This window comes from Coloeus monedula (genome assembly GCF_965178545.1).
Source record: "Coloeus monedula genome assembly, chromosome: Z".
In the NCBI taxonomy this organism is placed as follows: domain Eukaryota; kingdom Metazoa; phylum Chordata; class Aves; order Passeriformes; family Corvidae; genus Coloeus; species Coloeus monedula.
This window is the reverse complement of record NC_138822.1, coordinates 68,673,112-68,691,662: the sequence shown is the minus strand read 5'-3', so window position 1 is coordinate 68,691,662 and position 18,551 is coordinate 68,673,112. Positions and strand designations below refer to the sequence as shown.

The 18,551-nt window shown below is 36.5% G+C and overlaps 1 protein-coding gene across 1 annotated transcript in view; it reads left to right on the top strand.

The window, feature by feature from the left end:
- ITGA1 (integrin subunit alpha 1) overlaps window positions 1–16,919 on the top strand; it is a 74,084-nt gene extending 57,165 nt beyond the window's left edge. The window contains exons 19-30 of the mRNA XM_082301255.1: window positions 15–100; window positions 304–439; window positions 1,425–1,505; window positions 3,245–3,321; window positions 3,998–4,087; window positions 5,122–5,224; window positions 6,878–6,991; window positions 8,578–8,682; window positions 9,785–9,889; window positions 10,554–10,646; window positions 12,072–12,188; window positions 12,925–16,919. Of these exons, the coding sequence (XP_082157381.1) occupies window positions 15–100; window positions 304–439; window positions 1,425–1,505; window positions 3,245–3,321; window positions 3,998–4,087; window positions 5,122–5,224; window positions 6,878–6,991; window positions 8,578–8,682; window positions 9,785–9,889; window positions 10,554–10,646; window positions 12,072–12,188; window positions 12,925–12,969 (1,152 nt within the window). The 3' untranslated portion in view covers window positions 12,970–16,919. The remainder of the gene's footprint in view (window positions 1–14; window positions 101–303; window positions 440–1,424; window positions 1,506–3,244; window positions 3,322–3,997; window positions 4,088–5,121; window positions 5,225–6,877; window positions 6,992–8,577; window positions 8,683–9,784; window positions 9,890–10,553; window positions 10,647–12,071; window positions 12,189–12,924) is intronic.
- The last annotated feature ends 1,632 nt before the right edge of the window (window positions 16,920–18,551 follow it).

The window sequence follows — 18,551 nt, the reverse complement described above, 5'->3', positions numbered from 1 at the left end:
TACTATTTTTGCAGATTCCTTTCACAAAAGATTGTGGAGCCAAAAATAAATGCATTTCAGATCTTGTTCTGATTGTAAAAGCAAGCATAGCTGGAGACAGGTAACTACACTGGATTTAATGTATTGCTTGATATCTGTACAAAGTTTCTATGTGAATTATAGATTCTGTAGTCTAATAGGATAACACTGGGGCTTCCTTTCCAATTCAGAAACCAGATAGTCTGGAGACTGAAAGACGTTTCTCTTCGTGCTAAAGACAAATTCAACAGTTAAGATGTCCAACATTCTTACTCTATTTTACAGCTTGTCTCCATTCATTGTAAAGTCACGCAATGATAAGTTCACCATCCAGCTCTCTGTGAAGAACAAAAAAGACAGTGCCTATAATACCAGAGTTTTGGTTCAATATTCTCCAAATATTATATTTGCTGGCATTGAGGTAGGATTTTTTTCACCTTATCAATTTTATCATAACCTATATTGCTAGAGAGATCAAGGAAGCCTTTTTACTAAACCTGAATTTGACTCCTGGGGCATCATCTCAGTTGATTGAAAGAGATTCCCCAGGGCTGCTCTCTTTGCTTATGCCTCTAAAGGAGTGTATTAATTTTGACATGAGTGGACTCTTGCCTAGCCCCGTTCATAAAATACAGATGCAAATTTCACAATGGCACTCAGAAAAAGTGACTGCCTCTTAGACAAGTGTCAGCACTATGAATCACCTGTACACCTGTAGAGCAAGAAATGCCTTGTTATTTAACAGTGGAACTCCTGAGCCCCTAGAATTCTCCTTTTGCACATGTATAGAAAAAGCACTGTTGTGGTAGGACAGGATATATCAATGCATGCATCTTTCTTACCTCAGACATCATTTCCAAAAGTGGCTCTTTTCCTTCCTGCCTCAGCAGATATGCTACAAATACACCTCAGTTCAGATGAGAAGCACTTAGAGCAGTTTGTTTTCTGTCAACAGTCCTGATACTGCACATTAGGAGAAGTCAGGGATCCATCGCACCGTTGCTGATCCTATGGCAATAATTGATGGAGTATGAATGTCACTTTTATTGCTACGTTAGCAACACATTTACAAAATTTGAAAAGTGTGTAATTATAGATATGTTGATTGCTAGATCCCATGACTAATTTGCATGATGCCAAGTAGGCATATAATTGTGAATGTTCCAAACACTGTCATTGGAAAGGCACAATGGCAAGTAATTGCTATAAATGTCCATAAGTGAAAATCGTCTTGCAGAATTTGTGGCTTCCTATTTTTGTTCTAGTTCAGTTAAGGCTTTGACTCTTACAATGTATTGACAGTGAAAAGTGGCAATGATATATGTGTTCAACAGGTCTATGATGCCCAGTCAAAATTTAAAAAGAGTTTGCACAAGGCCATGCTTTCATTTTCTTTTTCCCTTTAGGATATACAGAAAGATAGCTGTGAATCTAATCACAACATCACCTGTAAAGTGGGATATCCATTTCTAAAACCTGCAGAAGAGGTAAAAAGTCCCCCTGCATGCAAGTTCTCCTTGCCCCTTGTTGTTCTAAAGGCAGGGCAGTCCCTATCATCTCTGAAATTCTTTTCTCTAGTGTTCATCCCAAAAACTGTCCATGCATGTTTCCCAAGCTATCCTTGATGTCAGCTGCACAGAGCCAGATGGGAAACCATCAGATATTTAGTACTTGGGCAGTCAGTCGCGGTATGTGAGGAAATAATAGATGTATATTGCCGTCCTTGACACTGAAAGACAGCAAGTGACACACAAGTGGGACACCTGGCCAGAGGTGTCTGTCTCTAAGCTTTCCCCAGCCTGGAGCCTATAAATTAAGTTATTTTGTATATAAAACGTAGTCCATTGGTTGAAGACAGAATAAGATGGTATGTGGAAGTGCTAACTCAGATCTGCCAAAGTCAGGTATCAAGATTTCACCTCTGCTCAGTGGGGAATGAGAAGCCTTTCCAGCAAGTAGTCCACTTAAACTCCATCTTGAATAGTTCCAGTGATGTCTGTATCTCCTGTTGGAATGGAGAGAGAGCTTTAACTAAACTAGGCCTTTGAAAAAACATACTTAGATCTTGATCTTGAATTGGGAAATATCAATTTGCATGAAAATAAGGCAGTCTTTCCTGGCAGTTTCTTGTTTGCCCCTCTATCTTGCACCAGGAGGATCATGAGAGATGTCTTCTTACATTGCCTCCCACACAAACTTTCCAGCTTGTGTCTTGGACTTGTAGGGATTAATTCAGCTGTTACTTTCTTGAAGCCAAATAAGTGTATTGTCCAATGCCTCTGCCCACCATGTTCCATTTCCAGCTTTACTGAATTTTTCACATTTTCCTTTCATGCTTTGCTTGTTAGTTTGTCTGTAGCTATAAAGCCCTAAATTTAGAAATTTCAAGCTTTTCTTTGCATTCAGAAATCAATCTCTGATTCACTGATAAGCATCCCTAATAAATTCCTTTTAAAATATGATTATTTTTAAAAATATATAATATTTAAATAGGAATATCTAGGACAACTTTCTGTGGACCACTTTGTAGTAAAGATTTGTACACATAAAAGGAAAGATAAAAATCTGAGCTGAAAATTCCATACAGTAATGAATAGGAAAACTTTTGCTTCATATAAAATTACCCTTAAGTGTCAGGATATGAAGAAGAACATTGGGGACAGTGTTCCTAAATTTTGAGTAATTCCAAGTGATGTTAGATTTGCCCTGGTTATAATACCTATGAAATTTTTTTGAGACCTAGCAGTCTCTTCTTTATTTACATTGTAAACATTTCTTTTTGGTAGTCTAGGTGTTCTACTATATATTAAGCGATATTCCAGCAGCCTTCTACAGGCAGCTCATCTCCCCTGTAATAGCTAGGCTTTGAAGCTTTGTTTCCTCCTCATTGGAGGGAAAAAAGAGGTTTTGATAAATTGCTTGTAAGACCAATTGCTTTCAATTAAGAACTATTTAGCCATGTGTTTCTAATATACTATATAAATTTTTGCTTGAGGTTTGTGAAAATTTGAGACTTCTGTTTAATAAGTGATAACTATTCAATTTGGGAATAGTTGGGACAAATTCAAGATAGTGGATTCATTCAGATTTGTGGAAAATTGGTAAAATATGAATAAGGATTCCCTAGATAAAAGCAAAAATTTGTACCTTTTTCATTATATCAATCCCTATTAGTGTGTGCTTTTTGGTTTTCCTTTTAAAATGTGTAATGTATTTTTCTACACAGATTTCCTTCAAAATATCATTCCAATTCAATGCGTCGTATCTCCTGGAAAATGCTACTATTCATGTGTATGCAACAAGGTTAGTTGCAGTCTTTGCCTTCTGATTTTTTTTCTTTGAAAGCTCTACAGTTTTGTTTCATAGTAAAACACAAGTGGCTTCTGAACTCACAAGCCCTTAAATCTTCTGTAGAGCTGGCACCCTTACAGATGTATTCAGTCCAGCAGTGGATTGAGTGGACTAAATGAATAGCTGTTACTCTCTACAGCCTGAGAGTTATAAGTGAGTCATAATTTCTGGTTGTTTTACCTTCAGCAAAGGTTTATTCTCCTAGAGAATTACTGTATACTTTAGCATGAATCACAGTTAACAAAAAGCTCTGGCCTTCAAAGAGTAAGAGCATTGCCAAAGTTGTCCCTGATAGGGTAAAAGAATGCACTTGCCCTCAGTGTTTCTGTCCCGGCAAAATCCAGGGATGGTGTGGCTTTTAACTGATCCGTTTTCATTCAGTCACCTGCAATCTGTAATTTTAACAAAGATGCATTTATGAGCTGTGACTGATGCAGGACTTAAATCATTAGTTACTGGAAGAAGTATTTTGAATTTATTTTTAGAAGACAGTACTTAACTGGAAATGAGTAGTGTCCTTTTATACCCAGAGCTATAGGTAGTTCAGTTTCTAAGGTCCCTTTCCACCCAGTAGTTGTGTTGCATCTGCATCAATCTGATCTGAGTGACATATGTTGTTTTGTTTTAGTGACAGTGAAGAACCACCTGAGACCTTGAGTGACAACAGAGGACATGTTACAATTCCAGTAAAATATGAAGTAGGATTAATATTTGTAAGGTACTGACACTTCTCTGTACTTTATTTGCTAGCACAGTAAATTTCAGGTGTTCAAGGAGAATATAGTATTGTTTTGTTGTTGAAACGTGCTCAGTATCTACAGAAAACAGCTTCGAAGCTCATAAAGCAGAAGCACAGGCTTCAGTGAAAAGGAAAATCATGAAATAATGGAGCAGTTACTGTCCCTAACTTGCTGAAATTTCATTTTATCTATATAAATTTGATCTGCAGTTTGCAAATACAACAGTAGCTTTTGTTGGTTCCTGTACTTTGCTATATTAATTCAAAGGCATTTCAGATACATAAGAAAACAAATACTTCCAGCTTCCTGATGGCCATGGGTTTGTATCACTATAATATTGCATGGTGTGGTGTTTGATTTCCATCTTCAAAAATTAGCCTTAATTTTAAGTTCTTGGGCATTTGGGTTTTTTAAGTTCGGACTTACACTTCAATGCTGGTCTTGTAGTACACTTTATTTTCAGAAATAGCCAGAATTCAGTTAGATTCCATCCCTGAAAAGCATTTTGTATAATATTGATAAACAACATTTCATGGTGTACAGATGTAAATAATTAAGCCAAATTTATTTTGGATGCATTTCATGTTTCAAATCCAGCCTTGTTTGTCCCATAAGGGAGTAAGGCTGAATTTGCAACATGCTGGCTTTGTTCTGTTTTTCCTGATTCTGTGTTTTACAGTATCCTGCCTGTTTCACATGGCAATGCCCAGGATAAGGGACTGCACAATTAGAATAAGGACCGCAAAATCAGACCCTAATATGTTAATTTTGGGAATAATATTTGCCTTTTTTTGTAGTTCTATCTGAACAAAACATTCTAAATGTACGTAATAAAAAGTGGAGCCTATTCAGAGAACAGAACAGTTCAACTTCAGTGGATGCAGCAATGCACTCTTAATGGCAAAACTAGTCATGAATTTCATGAAATAATGAAGATAACTATATTATTAACTCCTAGGGGGTTTTATGAATTTTGTGTGCTTATTTTTTGGTGGTTTTCTTTAACCCACAGTGTTTTCAAAGAGCACCATGTTATAATTGCTGCAAATGATACTGTCCCTACTGCTATTAACACAACAGAGCAGATCGGGGATGAAGTGACTCTACATTATAGGGTAAGAAACAACTAAAAATGTATTACATAGGTACTGTCTTTTTTTTTTTTCTTTAGGTTTGCATTACTTAAATAGCAGCTATACAACATGTTAAACCCTCTGCATGCATTTTGTGCTTAAAATCTTTTTCTTCCTTCTTTTTTCTGGAATGCAGGGAGTCAGAGGGTCTCAGATGGCCCCTCTCCTGCAGAGTAGTTCTGGTGGGTTTTAGACCTTCTGTCCTCAGCTGGGGAAAGAGACCATGCCCTGTTAAGTAAGAACTTGGACTATCCCTGCTGCAGGTTAGAACAGCCATTTCCAAAATCCAGACCAATTTATGATAGGCAAATGCCATGTTCCAAGAATTTGGTCTTCCTAGTTGAATGAATACTGCAAAGTAAAATCACATTGGAAAGATATTTAATGGACTCTGCTCTTGTGAGATCCTTGCTGCACTACTACATCCAGCTCTAGAACTCCCAAAATAAGGACCTGGGACTGCTCAAGTGGGTCCAGAGGAGGGCCTTAAAGATGATCACAGGGCTGGAACACCACTCCTGTGAGGACAGTCTGGGACAGTGAGGGCTATTCAACCTGGAGAAGAGAAGAGTCTGTGAAAACCTCGTCAGGGCCTTCCAGTACCTAATGGGAGGCTACAGGAGAGCAGGAGGGGCACTTCTGACAAGTTATCTTGAGAGCATCCTGTCTCCCAGTGTCAATTCCAAAACTGAACAAGGGTCCCGTATAAAAAGCATAAAAGTCTCTGAATCAACTTCTATCTGTAAAAAATGGGATATTGTAAAATTCTTGCTCTCACTAAATAGCAATGACAAAGGGGTTTTTTTCCGATTTTTTTAGGCCATACAGTGTTTTACTCAGCTACTTTTTTTTTGTCTACTGTGAGTGTTTAAGGCATTACCCATCTAATTTGCAAATCTTTGCTTTCTGAGTCAAAAAGCTGCTGGATTGCAGAGCATACCATTTATGATCTTGTAAAGTAAAGCTCATCTCTGCAAGCAGCTAATCACAAATAAGTAGCCAGGAGGAAAAAGTTTAAAAGGTTCTTGAGCATTTATTAAGTTTGTCCACTTCAGAGACAATATCACCAATTCCCCTGCCGGCAATTCCAGCTAGGTGTTTACCCAATACTCAGCCACAGCAGGCCTTTCCGGGAAGAGCTGCTGATTACAGATATGTCCTGTTGTCTTCTCAGGGAAAACAGGAGAGAGGAACAGGTGAGCAGGAGAGCAGTTACCTAAGCACTCCTGAGGAGGAACCAGCAGGAGCCACTGATAAGAGTGGCTTCTCTCCCATATAAAGCACTTTTTGCATAACTAAGTGTGGAGATGTAAAAAGGAAAGGAAAGGAAAGGAAAGGAAAGGAAAGGAAAGGAAAGGAAAGGAAAGGAAAGGAAAGGAAAGGAAAGGAAAGGAAAGGAAAGGAAAGGAAAGGAAAGGAAAGGAAAGGAAAGGAAAGGAAAGGAAAGGAAAGGAAAGGAAAGGAAAGGAAAGGAAAGGAAAGGAAAGGAAAGGAAAGGAAAGGAAAGGAAAGGAAAGGAAAGGAAAGGAAAGGAAAGGAAAGGAAAGGAAAGGAAAGGAAAAAGGGGAAAGGCTCACAATCAAATATTTACAAAATGAGGAAAGTACTAGTCAAAACATTTTTCTTTTTTTATAGATTGAAAAAGGTGAACAGTTTCCAATGCCAAACCTCACACTGCAGATCTTATTTCCCAATGTAACAGCTGCCAAGAACACTCTTCTCTACCTTACTGCATTGTCACATTCCCAGGTAAAATAGAAAATTGTATTTTTATGATAAATTTAAATTTGAAATTTATGTTGTAAGGAGCATTTGGGATTATGCATTGCTTTTAGTCTAAATAACAAGGTGTTATTGTTTTAAGAGCATGTACAGATGTGCAAAAGAAGACAGAGGGAAAAATTTTCATGAAAGGAAACAAGCAGATTTAAAATGGTGTTGAACAATAATTGCACTATAACAAGGCTGGTTTGTTATGTTGCAAGTGCTGGGATGGCCAGACTCAGATATGAGCCTCATATTCTCTTCATTGTCAGCAGTGCTTATTGCAAATGCTGGAATCCTGCTGTGTGCATCTAGAGCCCAGCCTCCTGTCAGTTCTCTTCTTTCGGGTACTGAAATTAACTTTCCTGCATGTCTGCTCTCCAGCACTAGCAGTCCTCTGGCTTCTTCCTTCTCTGGGGCACTGAGACATCTTGAAGGGGATGGTAGGTCATATGTTTCAAATGCTCTTCACTGCAGCCCTCATTTGAGTTTTCCATTTCACGCTTCCAGTGCAACTGGCAGAGATCACAATTCCAACAAATTCCATTGTCCTCTATCTGTAGATACTACAGCTACAGCTGTATCAATAACTACATGGCTGAAAAACCCAGCTAGCACTAAATGGTGACCTAAACCTATTTTTTTTTTTCTTCCACTCAGAGACATGTATGTGCACCTCCCTGCAAATAATTTCACCTAGTTTTTTGGTGTTATCCAACTGAAAAAGAAACCAAAATATGTGAATGAAAGTTCAAGGTTTACTTTGAAACAAAACAAATATCAAATGAACAAAAAAAATCCTATTTAGAATGCAAAAAAAGTTATGTCTGTTCTTGATTTCCTTTCCCCATTATTTTCATTCCTAGTCAATCACCCTATTTGACAGAAGTTTGCACATAAACTCAATAAATCTTGTTTTTTCTAAGGCAGGTTTCATGTCCTGCTAGCTACACCCTAGTGATAGTAGTGTGCCAAAGTGCACTATGGGGATTTGTAATTCTTTTCATGCTACCAATGTGAAAGTCAACGACCTGACTGAAAAGAATCAATTCCCCCACACTGAAGACACCAAAGGATTTCCTAGCTGCCGGTGGAGGAGTCACAGAGTTCCAGCAGTGCTCCAGCATCTGCTCCCCCTCCCTGGACATTGCAACTGAGGATTCTGCATCCTGCACTTAACCTGCCTGTCTGCTTGCTAGGGCAGAACCTCTGTGGATTTCCCTGCAGAAGCTGTTTAGTTCATTTAATAGCCAACTCTTGCTGGTTCACATATTGGTCATCTTGCAGGAAGCTTTTGTTTGCTTCTGCGGATGATTAAGTGGCTGCATACATTTTAGGTTAAATTATCTCATAAATATTTCATTTGCTGTTCGAATAGTTATACTTCAATACATAGACCATCTGAATTTCCTATTCTGCACTCTTGCAATATGCTATTTTATTGCATTTAGTGGTTAGTAAACACTATAATTGTTATTAAATATTAAATATTATTAATGTTGGCTTGTTTCCAGATCATTTATGTAATAGATTGCATATCTAGACAATATTATTTGTATTTCTGCTTACAGAATGCCATCTGCCAAACTAGTTACCCTGTAGATCCCTTAAAGATTGGCACTGGGAAACCATTTGTGTTGTCAAAAATAAAAGAACCTACAAGGGATACAATTATGGTAAGCCTACTCATAGTATGTATATTCACCCCAGATATTAATCCAGATCTTGGAGCTGAGTACTTCTGAAAAAGATATATAAAAGCTGCTCTCAAACTGTATTATTTAGAAACTCGTTTTAATAGCTTAGAAAACCTTTTTTATGTAGACTAGACTATTGCTTTTATTTGGCTGCAAAACTCTATATGGAACTGAATTTAGATAGTTTGAGGTTTCTTTAATTTAAAAAATATGTAAATAGCAGCAACACATCTGACAGCTGAATAAATCATTACCATCTATGTTCCCATTGTGATTAATAAATAGTCATATTTTAAATGTTTCTTATCTCCTTTTCAACTTTTTTAGATATCCAATAGAAAATACATTCAAATACATTCAAACCTGACAGATTTTCCATGCGACTATAATTGATGATCCCATTTGAAAAGGACTAGCCCTTCACATTTAGATGAAAGAGTTACAAAGTAATTCCACTGCTGTAGTTAAGGTAGCATGTCAGGGGGAAAGTGTACAAGTGCAAGTGGAGCTTCTGGTGCAAATGAAACCATGTCATGGGAAGAGCATTTTGCCATGCTTATCATTGTCTTTCACAGATGTGACAAAGGTCTAGGCTAAGTGACTATTTCTGGCTTTTTACAACATAATCCTGCTGTACTCCCAGCTAGGAAGTGATACTAGGAGGTAAAGATACTTGAATTTTCACACACACACACATTGCCCTGCTTGAGAGGTTCAGGTGTCCCAAGATTTGAAAAACACTGCAGAAAAGCCATAGCTGTGTTGGTAGAAAAGCACTTGCTTTTACAAGCTGTGCCTCCTTTAGGAGATCTGTGTTGACTTTTGCTCCATAGCTGCAGCAACAGGTTTTTCTCAGGGCTTGCCAGCCTGCAAAAACTGAGTTCTACCACAGCATGACTATCTCAAGCTGTTTTATATACTGCAGTGTCATTTCTACATAAAAAACTGCAGTAATTAATACCAGTTTATTATTGGTGTCATATCAAGTGATCTGTAATGTTTTTACATGTTTTTACATGTTTTTATTTTAATGATATGAAAAGTCTCTTCCTATTACCTCATGCTGGTCCCTTTTAAACAGGACTGTGATACATACAACTGTGCCTCTATTAACTGTGCCCTGATCCCATCTGACATATATCAAGTGAATGTTTCATTAAGAGTATGGAAACCTACCATCATAAAAGTAAGTAAATTCTATTTTTGTTCAGAATATTTCAGAGTTGAGAAACTTAATCCAGTGTTTCTAATGTCTATTAAAATTGTGTCTTTCATTTTCTTAAGTGGCCCCTCTAATATTTGAATTTTTTTCTTTCGCTATTTTAAAAATTTCCTTGAAACTGTTTCACACGCACTTTCTTATCCTTAAAGTAAGTACTTAAAACTTAGCAGGAATTTAAAACCATGGTAAGAAGACAACCCTTACTTATTCTGTATTGATGGTCCTTTTTTAATAGCTACTTATCCATCCACAAAGTCTAGTCCAGCAGATATAAGGAAGAGTACAAGGTTGCATATGTTTTTTAACTAAGTCTTAATCTGGAAAGATTTCTCATCTCTAGAAAGGATTTTTTGGATCACAAAGAGCAGAAGAGAGACAGTAGCATTCAAGGATTAATTAATATTTCTTTGATATCTCTGCAATCTACCCTTTTAAGGCAGTATTGCTGTCTTGAAAACAATAATGTGTGTGATGTGTGTGCTGAAGGTGACATACATAAGAGTTTCACTGACTTGCACATTTTTCAGCATCTCCCAAAGCATTTTTTCTTTCACTCTCCTCATTGCTACAAAGTTTTCTACTTCAAAATACCTAACTGTAAACCATAGTACCTACTCTCTTCTTTTAGGCCAGTATTCACAGCTTAACCCTTGTTGTGAAAGCATTACTTAGGAGTGAGAACTCATCACTGATTTTGAGAAATGACCATCAAAAACTAGAGGTAAGGACATGATAATTGACGTATTTGTTCTTCGTAGAATTTATTGTGCTATGGAATCATTCATTTTCATTCATTACTAATGAACTGATTGTTACCTTTAGTGATGCATTATCCTACTCTAAAAAGAAGTGATTTCATATTATAGTAGAAGTCTCAGAATTAGTCAGAAAATAACACCAAAAGCCCAATACCCAACAATGTACCTGGGTAAGGATACTGTCTGAATTTTTTCTGCTTGCTGCAATATAAATAATTCCTGCAGCTGTGTAAATTAAAAATATAATTAAAATTCCTTTAAAGAATCAATAGGATTTGAAAATTGTGCTGGGTCAATTAAAATTGATCTTACTTTGTATTTCTTTATTATTGCCTTATTTATTCTTTCTTTCCACTTCGTTACTCAGGATACATATTTGAAACAGGATCTTTTATTTTTCAGAAGTTCACTATCATTTTCTTAGATAAGGAAGTATATAACATGATACTAGTGGTGTCAGATATAAGGAGAAATGTCTTAAATTTTGTTAGAGGTATTATTTATCCTTTTAGTACTCTTAATTCCAAGCATTTATAGTGTTTGAACATTGGTGTTTTATGATAACTTGTACATGCACGAGCTTATTTACTACAATGTCAATTTTTTAAGGAAAAATCTTATTATGAGTTCTTATTGATAATACCACAAAATTTAGAAAAGTAATATTCAGTATGAATTACATCTTGCACAAAATATTTTTGAAAATTCGAAAATCAGAGGTCCACTGCTATTTAGAAATTTCTAAGTGATAGATTAAAATTCAGTCCAGGAGTCAAAACACAGCTGAGAGGCTTGCAGATAATGAGACAAGGACTTCCAGATTTACCTTTTTCAGGCACAAAATTTCATGGTTAATGCTCAGCTCTTCAATGCTCTTTTGAACTATAAAGTTAGTCTCTAACAAATTCTTCAGTTAATTCAAACTCCTACATGGTCACATTTATTTAAATGTGAATATTACTTATTCCTGTATAGTTTACACCACATATGCCGCGTTTAAAATCAAATTAGTATCTACACAGCCTTTTACACTTTTGCTTACCTCCATCTTTCAGGGAGGCAGGCACTGAGTGAGGAAGAGTGTACTGAAGAAACTCCTTAGCTTATTCTTCCACTACTCATGATTTTGGTCCTGTGTCCTTTATAACAATGACTACTGACTTGTAGCAGGGACACCCTCATGAATGAATGCACTTAGAAAGTGCAAAGTATTGTGTAAACACAGGCTTTCCTGCTGGAGATTATTTTCTTAATTCCTTCCTACAAATTCCTGTAGTTAAAATGAAGTGATACCCTGGAAAATCACTGCATAGTGATCAATCACTGCTGCTGTTTTGATATTTTAGAATGACAAATTATTTATTGCTTACATTCCTAACACTTTGCAGACCATGATTAAGATTTCCAAAGAACATCCACCAGGTACAGTGCCCTTATGGGTTATCCTCCTGAGCATCTTCGCCGGACTCTTGATTCTTGCTCTGCTTATATTTGCTCTGTGGAAGGTAAGCTGCACATTCTTGTCTTCATAAATATAAAAAAACATGCTTAAATTCTCTGTTATTTCTTTCTCATAGAACCTCAGAGACAGTAATATTATCTAATAAGTAGTGTGAAATCTTGTAGAAATTACAAAATAATTAATTACACTGCATTTTTCTGATGTGTAACAAGCGGTGCTATCCGATTGAAACCTGTAATGCCATTATGTTAGGGAAAGAAAAATAAGATATTTTAGTATGAGTAAGGGTTTATTAAGGGATTTTTCTATCAGCTTTGGCTGTGACCTTTGCCAGCTACGTTTTCTCTGTGCAAGAGATGCTAGGCCTGTGGTGTAAGTTTTGCCACAAGTGGGCACTCTTCTCCAGGCTAAATATTTTGTTCCTGATTGCATTAGACAGTTACAGCTTATAAATTTAAACATGCATGATCTCTTGAAAATGTTGACATTATAAAATTAAATATCATTTATTCAATTGAGCAAAAATATTACTATTAAGCGCTTTAACCTTTGACAATATGCGAGCAAAACAGTGGTTCACCAATCACTCTGCTATATATTAATCATACTTAGTTTTTCCATTCCAGGAAAAACGCTGTCATAGTTCAGTGATAGAATATTAACTAACTTTGTACAGTAGTGTAAGTATTAAAATAGTAGTAAGAACCAGCTCATGAATGTAGCCAGTATGGTTTGTATGCTTTGAGCAGTTCTTAGTCACTTTTTTTTCTTTTCTTCAGGCTGGATTTTTCAAAAGACCACTAAAGAAGAAAATGGAGAAATGAAAAAAAAAAAAAAAAAAGCAGAAATTTTTGCTCAGGTCTGCCTCCAAAATGTTACTGTAAAATTATAAACTTAGATGCAGTGGCTACAATGCTTTCTAAATGCAGGTGCATTTAAAAACCCCAAGAAACAGAAAAACAAGAAGAAAATCAAGTACACATGAAAAAGAATGATGCAAAAAAAGAATGAACAACCTTGTGGCATTTTGTGATCTTCGAGTATTTACCTTTAAGCGTTACTCATTTTTGGAGAGTAACTGAGTTCAAAGATTCTAATGGTTTTTAATACGGAAAATTTGTAGTTATATTTTTATATACCTGTGTCTGTGGAATAATTTTTCATTCCAAATTACACAACAAGTCAGCTTGTATGTAGCAATCCCAGGCTTTTTTATCAGTTTATGATTTTCAAAAGGAAAATGCATCATTTTCAATATTCCCTCCTAATGTCAGTTCCCTGGAAGCAGATTCTCAATTCACAAGGCAGAACATGTAAACTTTGAGAATGCACCAAATACCATGTGATAGCTGATGCAATGGCAACTCAGAAGACAGAAGCACGTCCAGAATACTGGGTGAAAATTACTGAAATACCATGGATTTCTCTTTCAACTCATTTTAGCATGTCCAGCTGAACCAAGGATACTCCAAGAAAGAGATTTTTATGGTCAAGTGGACCATAAAGGGTTGATCCATGAAATCACATAACTGTTTGAACTTAAAATATATTTTTGGCAGGCCTAAAAATGCGCAAATCATTCAAGCCCATCTGATTGCACACTGTACTCAAATAAGCAGGGGCATAATTTTTACCTGCAAATTGAAATGTCCATATTTATGCAGAAAATGTTTAGAGTCACCCTGAAAGTTTGACTCTTGCTGTATATCTTGGAGTAGCCAGCAGGGTGCTTCATAAACTGTCACTGTAAATTTCTTGTGTAGCTATTTAATCCAATGAGTATAACGTGTACAAAATAATAATTATCAGAAGAGCACACATAGGAAATTCAGCACTGGCAAGCTTCTTCTAGTATCATAAATCACAGCTCATCTTTATTACTTATGAGTTTAAGAAGTGATGAAGAATTTGCATACTAAATAAGCACTTAACAAACGATGTTTATTTTGTGTCAAAGATTAAAAGTTTATATGAGAATACACTGAAATGTAGATAGCAAAAAGTTTCTTTAAGAAATTTTTTCCTTTCTATTTAGTTCATTTAGTTTCTTCCTTTCTTTCATGCACTTGTCTTCCTCCCATGAAGATCTCTCCCCAGGGCTCATGGCTGTGCTGTGACCTTGAGAGCTTCCTGTGTTACTTGGAGCCACACGAAATTAACAGGAGAAAAAAGGATCCATGCTCGCAAAGTGTGGTGCTGCCTCAGCATGAGTCACTATTGATTGCCAGTAGATCAGGAAATGCTGAGGAGGTGGTCTAAGTTCTGCAAGACATACTTGTTGGCAGAAAAGCTTTACCTTTCCAAGGAAGCCAGGAAAACTTGTTCCTCCTCTTGGAACAAACGTCACTGAAATACTAAAAAAAACAAATATCAAAGCAATTTTCCAAAATGTTTTTGCTTATCATTGTCTTTATAGTAATAGCTTAAAAAAAGAGTAATAAATTTTATAAAGACTTACTTTTCAAGAAGAGACTATAGATTGGGTTGAGCATGCTGACAGGTAAAACTCTGAAAGTGTGCCAGAAGGTACTTCATTGCTTGAAAGATGCTGTCACTCTTCAGTCCCATCTATTTAGTTCCTAAATTGGAGAAAGGAGTTACTGGAAAAGGCTGACTTTTGTGAATGCACCAAGTAGGATTGAGTTTGAAAGTGTTTGCAATTTCTTCTTGTGTCTGTCGGAAAGGTGGTTATTTCACAGCAGCGGTCTGCTGAAGGTAACAGTATGACTCAGAGGAGAGGGCAGAGCCCTCCATGGGAACACTGTGGGTGGCTGTGCTCCACAGAGCCTGGGAGAGACGCTGAGAAAGTAGACATGGTTGCTGTGCTTGTCTGGACAGCTGGAAGTGCACCCCGCCTGAAGGGGATCTGGGCACAGAATACATGAATGGAAGCAAAAAAGTGTCGTAGAGGAATTGTGGATAGAATCCCTGCATCATTCACTGTGAAGGAAGCCAAAAATGTATTTGTTGAGCTGTGAAGATAAATTAATATAGTGGTGTTTTCACTCCCAAGCCAGACACAGGTTTTACTTGAAGAAAATTTATTATTTTGCTTGAATATATTTGATTGAAAGGTTTAAATGGCACTTGTGACCATAGCATTTGAACATGTTGGAACTGTAATTTTTTTCTCACAGTATCTCTGAAAAGGCATAGCAATGTTGTTAAGCTCTTATGGTTTTGTCAAGGAACAGAATTATGAAGGAATTTTGACTCACCTGTGGGCACGTAGAAAGTCTATGGTGGCAGAGGAAGTACTTGTATTTGTTATTATTCATTCAGTTTGTTAACAATGAGGTCATTTTTCCTGGCTTCATAAAATTACTCACAAGTTGTGTAAGACACACATAATTCTTATGCAGCATACTTCTAAGTGTTTCACTATTTAGTTATGATAAGCTGTTAACCAGAGCTTTTCATTTTTCTCGTGACATTTCATATCTTATTTTAAAGCATCAGCCTAACTGCAAAATATCTAGGTCAAAAGAGCAGTCTATTTCCCTAGATAAACTATGGAAAAATAAATCAGTAGTATTTATCAAAGTAGAGTATGTTTAAGATCAGTGTTTCATTTTAGACCTTTGCACTGTAAAAACAGTAATAAGCTTAGTATAACTACACTGCTTTCCTCATTCATGATGCTTTCTCTCTTTTCACATTTTTCCTATTATCACATTTTCAATTATAGTATCTATTTAAAAGATAAGTATACATACATACTTACAAGTATGTCAAGGGGATAGCACTATAGCACATTATTCTTACACGATTCTTAGTGATTAGTAAACTCTCTGTTTTTATCCTTACTAGCCTTTCCACACAGCACTGGAAGAGCTGTACTTTACTGCTTTTCATGATATACAACAGAAAAATCTACTGAAAGCAACATTGCAAATATCAGGAACATCTCACTTAAATTTGGCAGGCGCTAAAGGTACCAGAATCTAATTTTACAACATGTAATCAATTTTATTCCTAAAAATAGACACATTAGCGTTGTAATGTGGTTCTAATAACTAATAAGATAAATAATTTTTATTTCAACAAAAGCATGTAAAAATTCATAAATTGGGTGTGTAGCCTGAGATTAAGTAACAAAAGGATTCTGGCCCTCACAGCTCAGTTCCTAACTTCAGCACTGAAGTAGGTAGCTTAGTGGGAATGGACAAGCTACTTTTCTATAGGGCAGGAATTCTCTGCACACTCCTGCTTCAATATCAGGTTGTTCTAGAGTTTGCTGATCCCATACATGATTTTAGAAGACTTAGGAAACAGCATCTGAATTAGACCAGAGCAGCTGCTTGGGCTCCCTGGGCAGTTCCTTGCTTGTCTGGTTTCCCTCTAAGTCATTATTATGAGCCATTACTACGGACACAACCCACCTACCCTGACCCCTTACCTGAACCCTCTAGTACATATCCTGTCCTGAGTCATTTTGAGCATGGTGTTCCTCTTCCTCAGAGCTTGAGTCAGGGGAATCCACCTTAAACTGAAGCCAAGGATTTTCATCTCACCTGGTGCCAAGAGGCTGGAGTTAGGGTCATACTCATCTAATGAGTTCCACATAATCTAATTGGTTAATTTCTTTAATTGCCTATTGTATAGATGGTCACCCATTCAAAAATAAAAGCAAATAAGATAATCAGAATGTACTGCTCTTAACTATACCACTTAACAGGAATAAAAGGGGATTTACGTACTTTTAAATAGAACCACAACATTCTGCACAGCATTTTCTTTTTCCTGTTAAAGTATTCTATGTGCTTTATTGATTAAAAAGGAAATTGAGTCTAACAAATCTCCTGTGTAGTTTGTTTGCTTGTTATTGATATAAGAATATATAAAATCATCTCAGTACCTGAAAACAAATTCATCTAGCTGTCAATAGAAGGGCATTGTAGAAACAAGTATTCTTGCACAGCATAACATCCAGGAGAGCTTGATGTGGTCAAGGTGTCATAAATGCATTGTCATTAGATTTATGGACTTTGTGCTTACACCCATGTTTGAAAGCTTTTTAGAAGATCATATGACTTCCTGGCACAGAGTTGTTTCCATAACACTAAATAAAGTTGGAAGACATACTCATTCATTCATCTAACCATTCTTCCTGTCCAGAGATTCTTCTGTACAACTTATTCCTGTAACCCAAATAGTCCACAGTCTTGCATAATTGTGAATGATTCACATTAACTTCCTTAAACCTAGTAAATGTTTGTATCAAAACTTCCTAGTAGATAAAGATTATACCTTTTGTATCAGAGTTAACTTTTAGAAAACTTTACAAAATATGTAATAACTGTTCTCTCATCAGAGACTACTTTGATGATGAATCACAATTCTCTAATAGCAACATCCTGTCTAGTCATGGGGGAGTGCTTACCATAGTAACTGCTCTGAAAGTATCTGATCATTAAGAGTTTGCTGGACATTGTCCATGGGAGCATTTCAATGAAAATCAGGGAGAAAAAATCCATTTCTATTTTTGTTTGTTTGTTTTAAATTGCTTTTCAATTGAATTAATGAATAACTAGAATCACTTTCTCACAGCGAGAAGTGTAATATGATGTGTGATTTGCACAGAACTGGATTAGAATTCATTGCATTTATCAGAAACAGCCCTCAGCACTTCACAGTTCAGAGATAATATCACTTCATGCAGTGGGTGTGGTTTGAGGTTTGAGCCCTGTAACAATAAAGAGTCATAAAGATTAAATTGCTGATGAAGTTTTAGTAACAACTGGCTGATACCACAGTTTAGAAAGCACAGCAGGATTATGTTTAAAAAAGTGGATGATAAAATGAACTATCATCAATGAAATCATGTTTTAGTTACAAAGACTGAGGGCTGACACCTCAGAGATAATGGATTTTGTTCATTCAGTTTAAAAATTTGAGTGAAAGACTCAAGGTAGATTTTGATTCTGACTCTAGCACAGTGGGGCATAGAGCTACTTTACTGTTTTTCCCTGCTCATGCACTCACCCTTCTGCCCTTCTTTTCCCACTTTCTGAGCATTCTCGGAAAGGACAGAGATTCCTCAAGGGCTCGCTGAATGTTGTGTCTCCTGGGGATTTTCAAAGAAACGGGAGAGGGAGCAGAAGTATTCAAAGTAGATTGGAGTAGATCTAGTGAGCCAGTTGTCTTGATGGACTTCATCCACCCCCTTTGCCCACTTGTTCACTTTCAGTGCTGGTGAAATCACTCTTCTTGGTTATAGTTCAGCTTGATTTGGTACTGGAAGTTACTACTTATCACAAAGCTTCACATATCTGTTTCATATACATATGGTCCTTAAGGTTTATTCATGTTCAGGGTACTGTTATTCTTCCCGGGGTAAAGAAATAGGATTTCTTTCTCTAGTGAAACTTTTTTCATATTGTTTTTCGTTACAACACATTTTCAC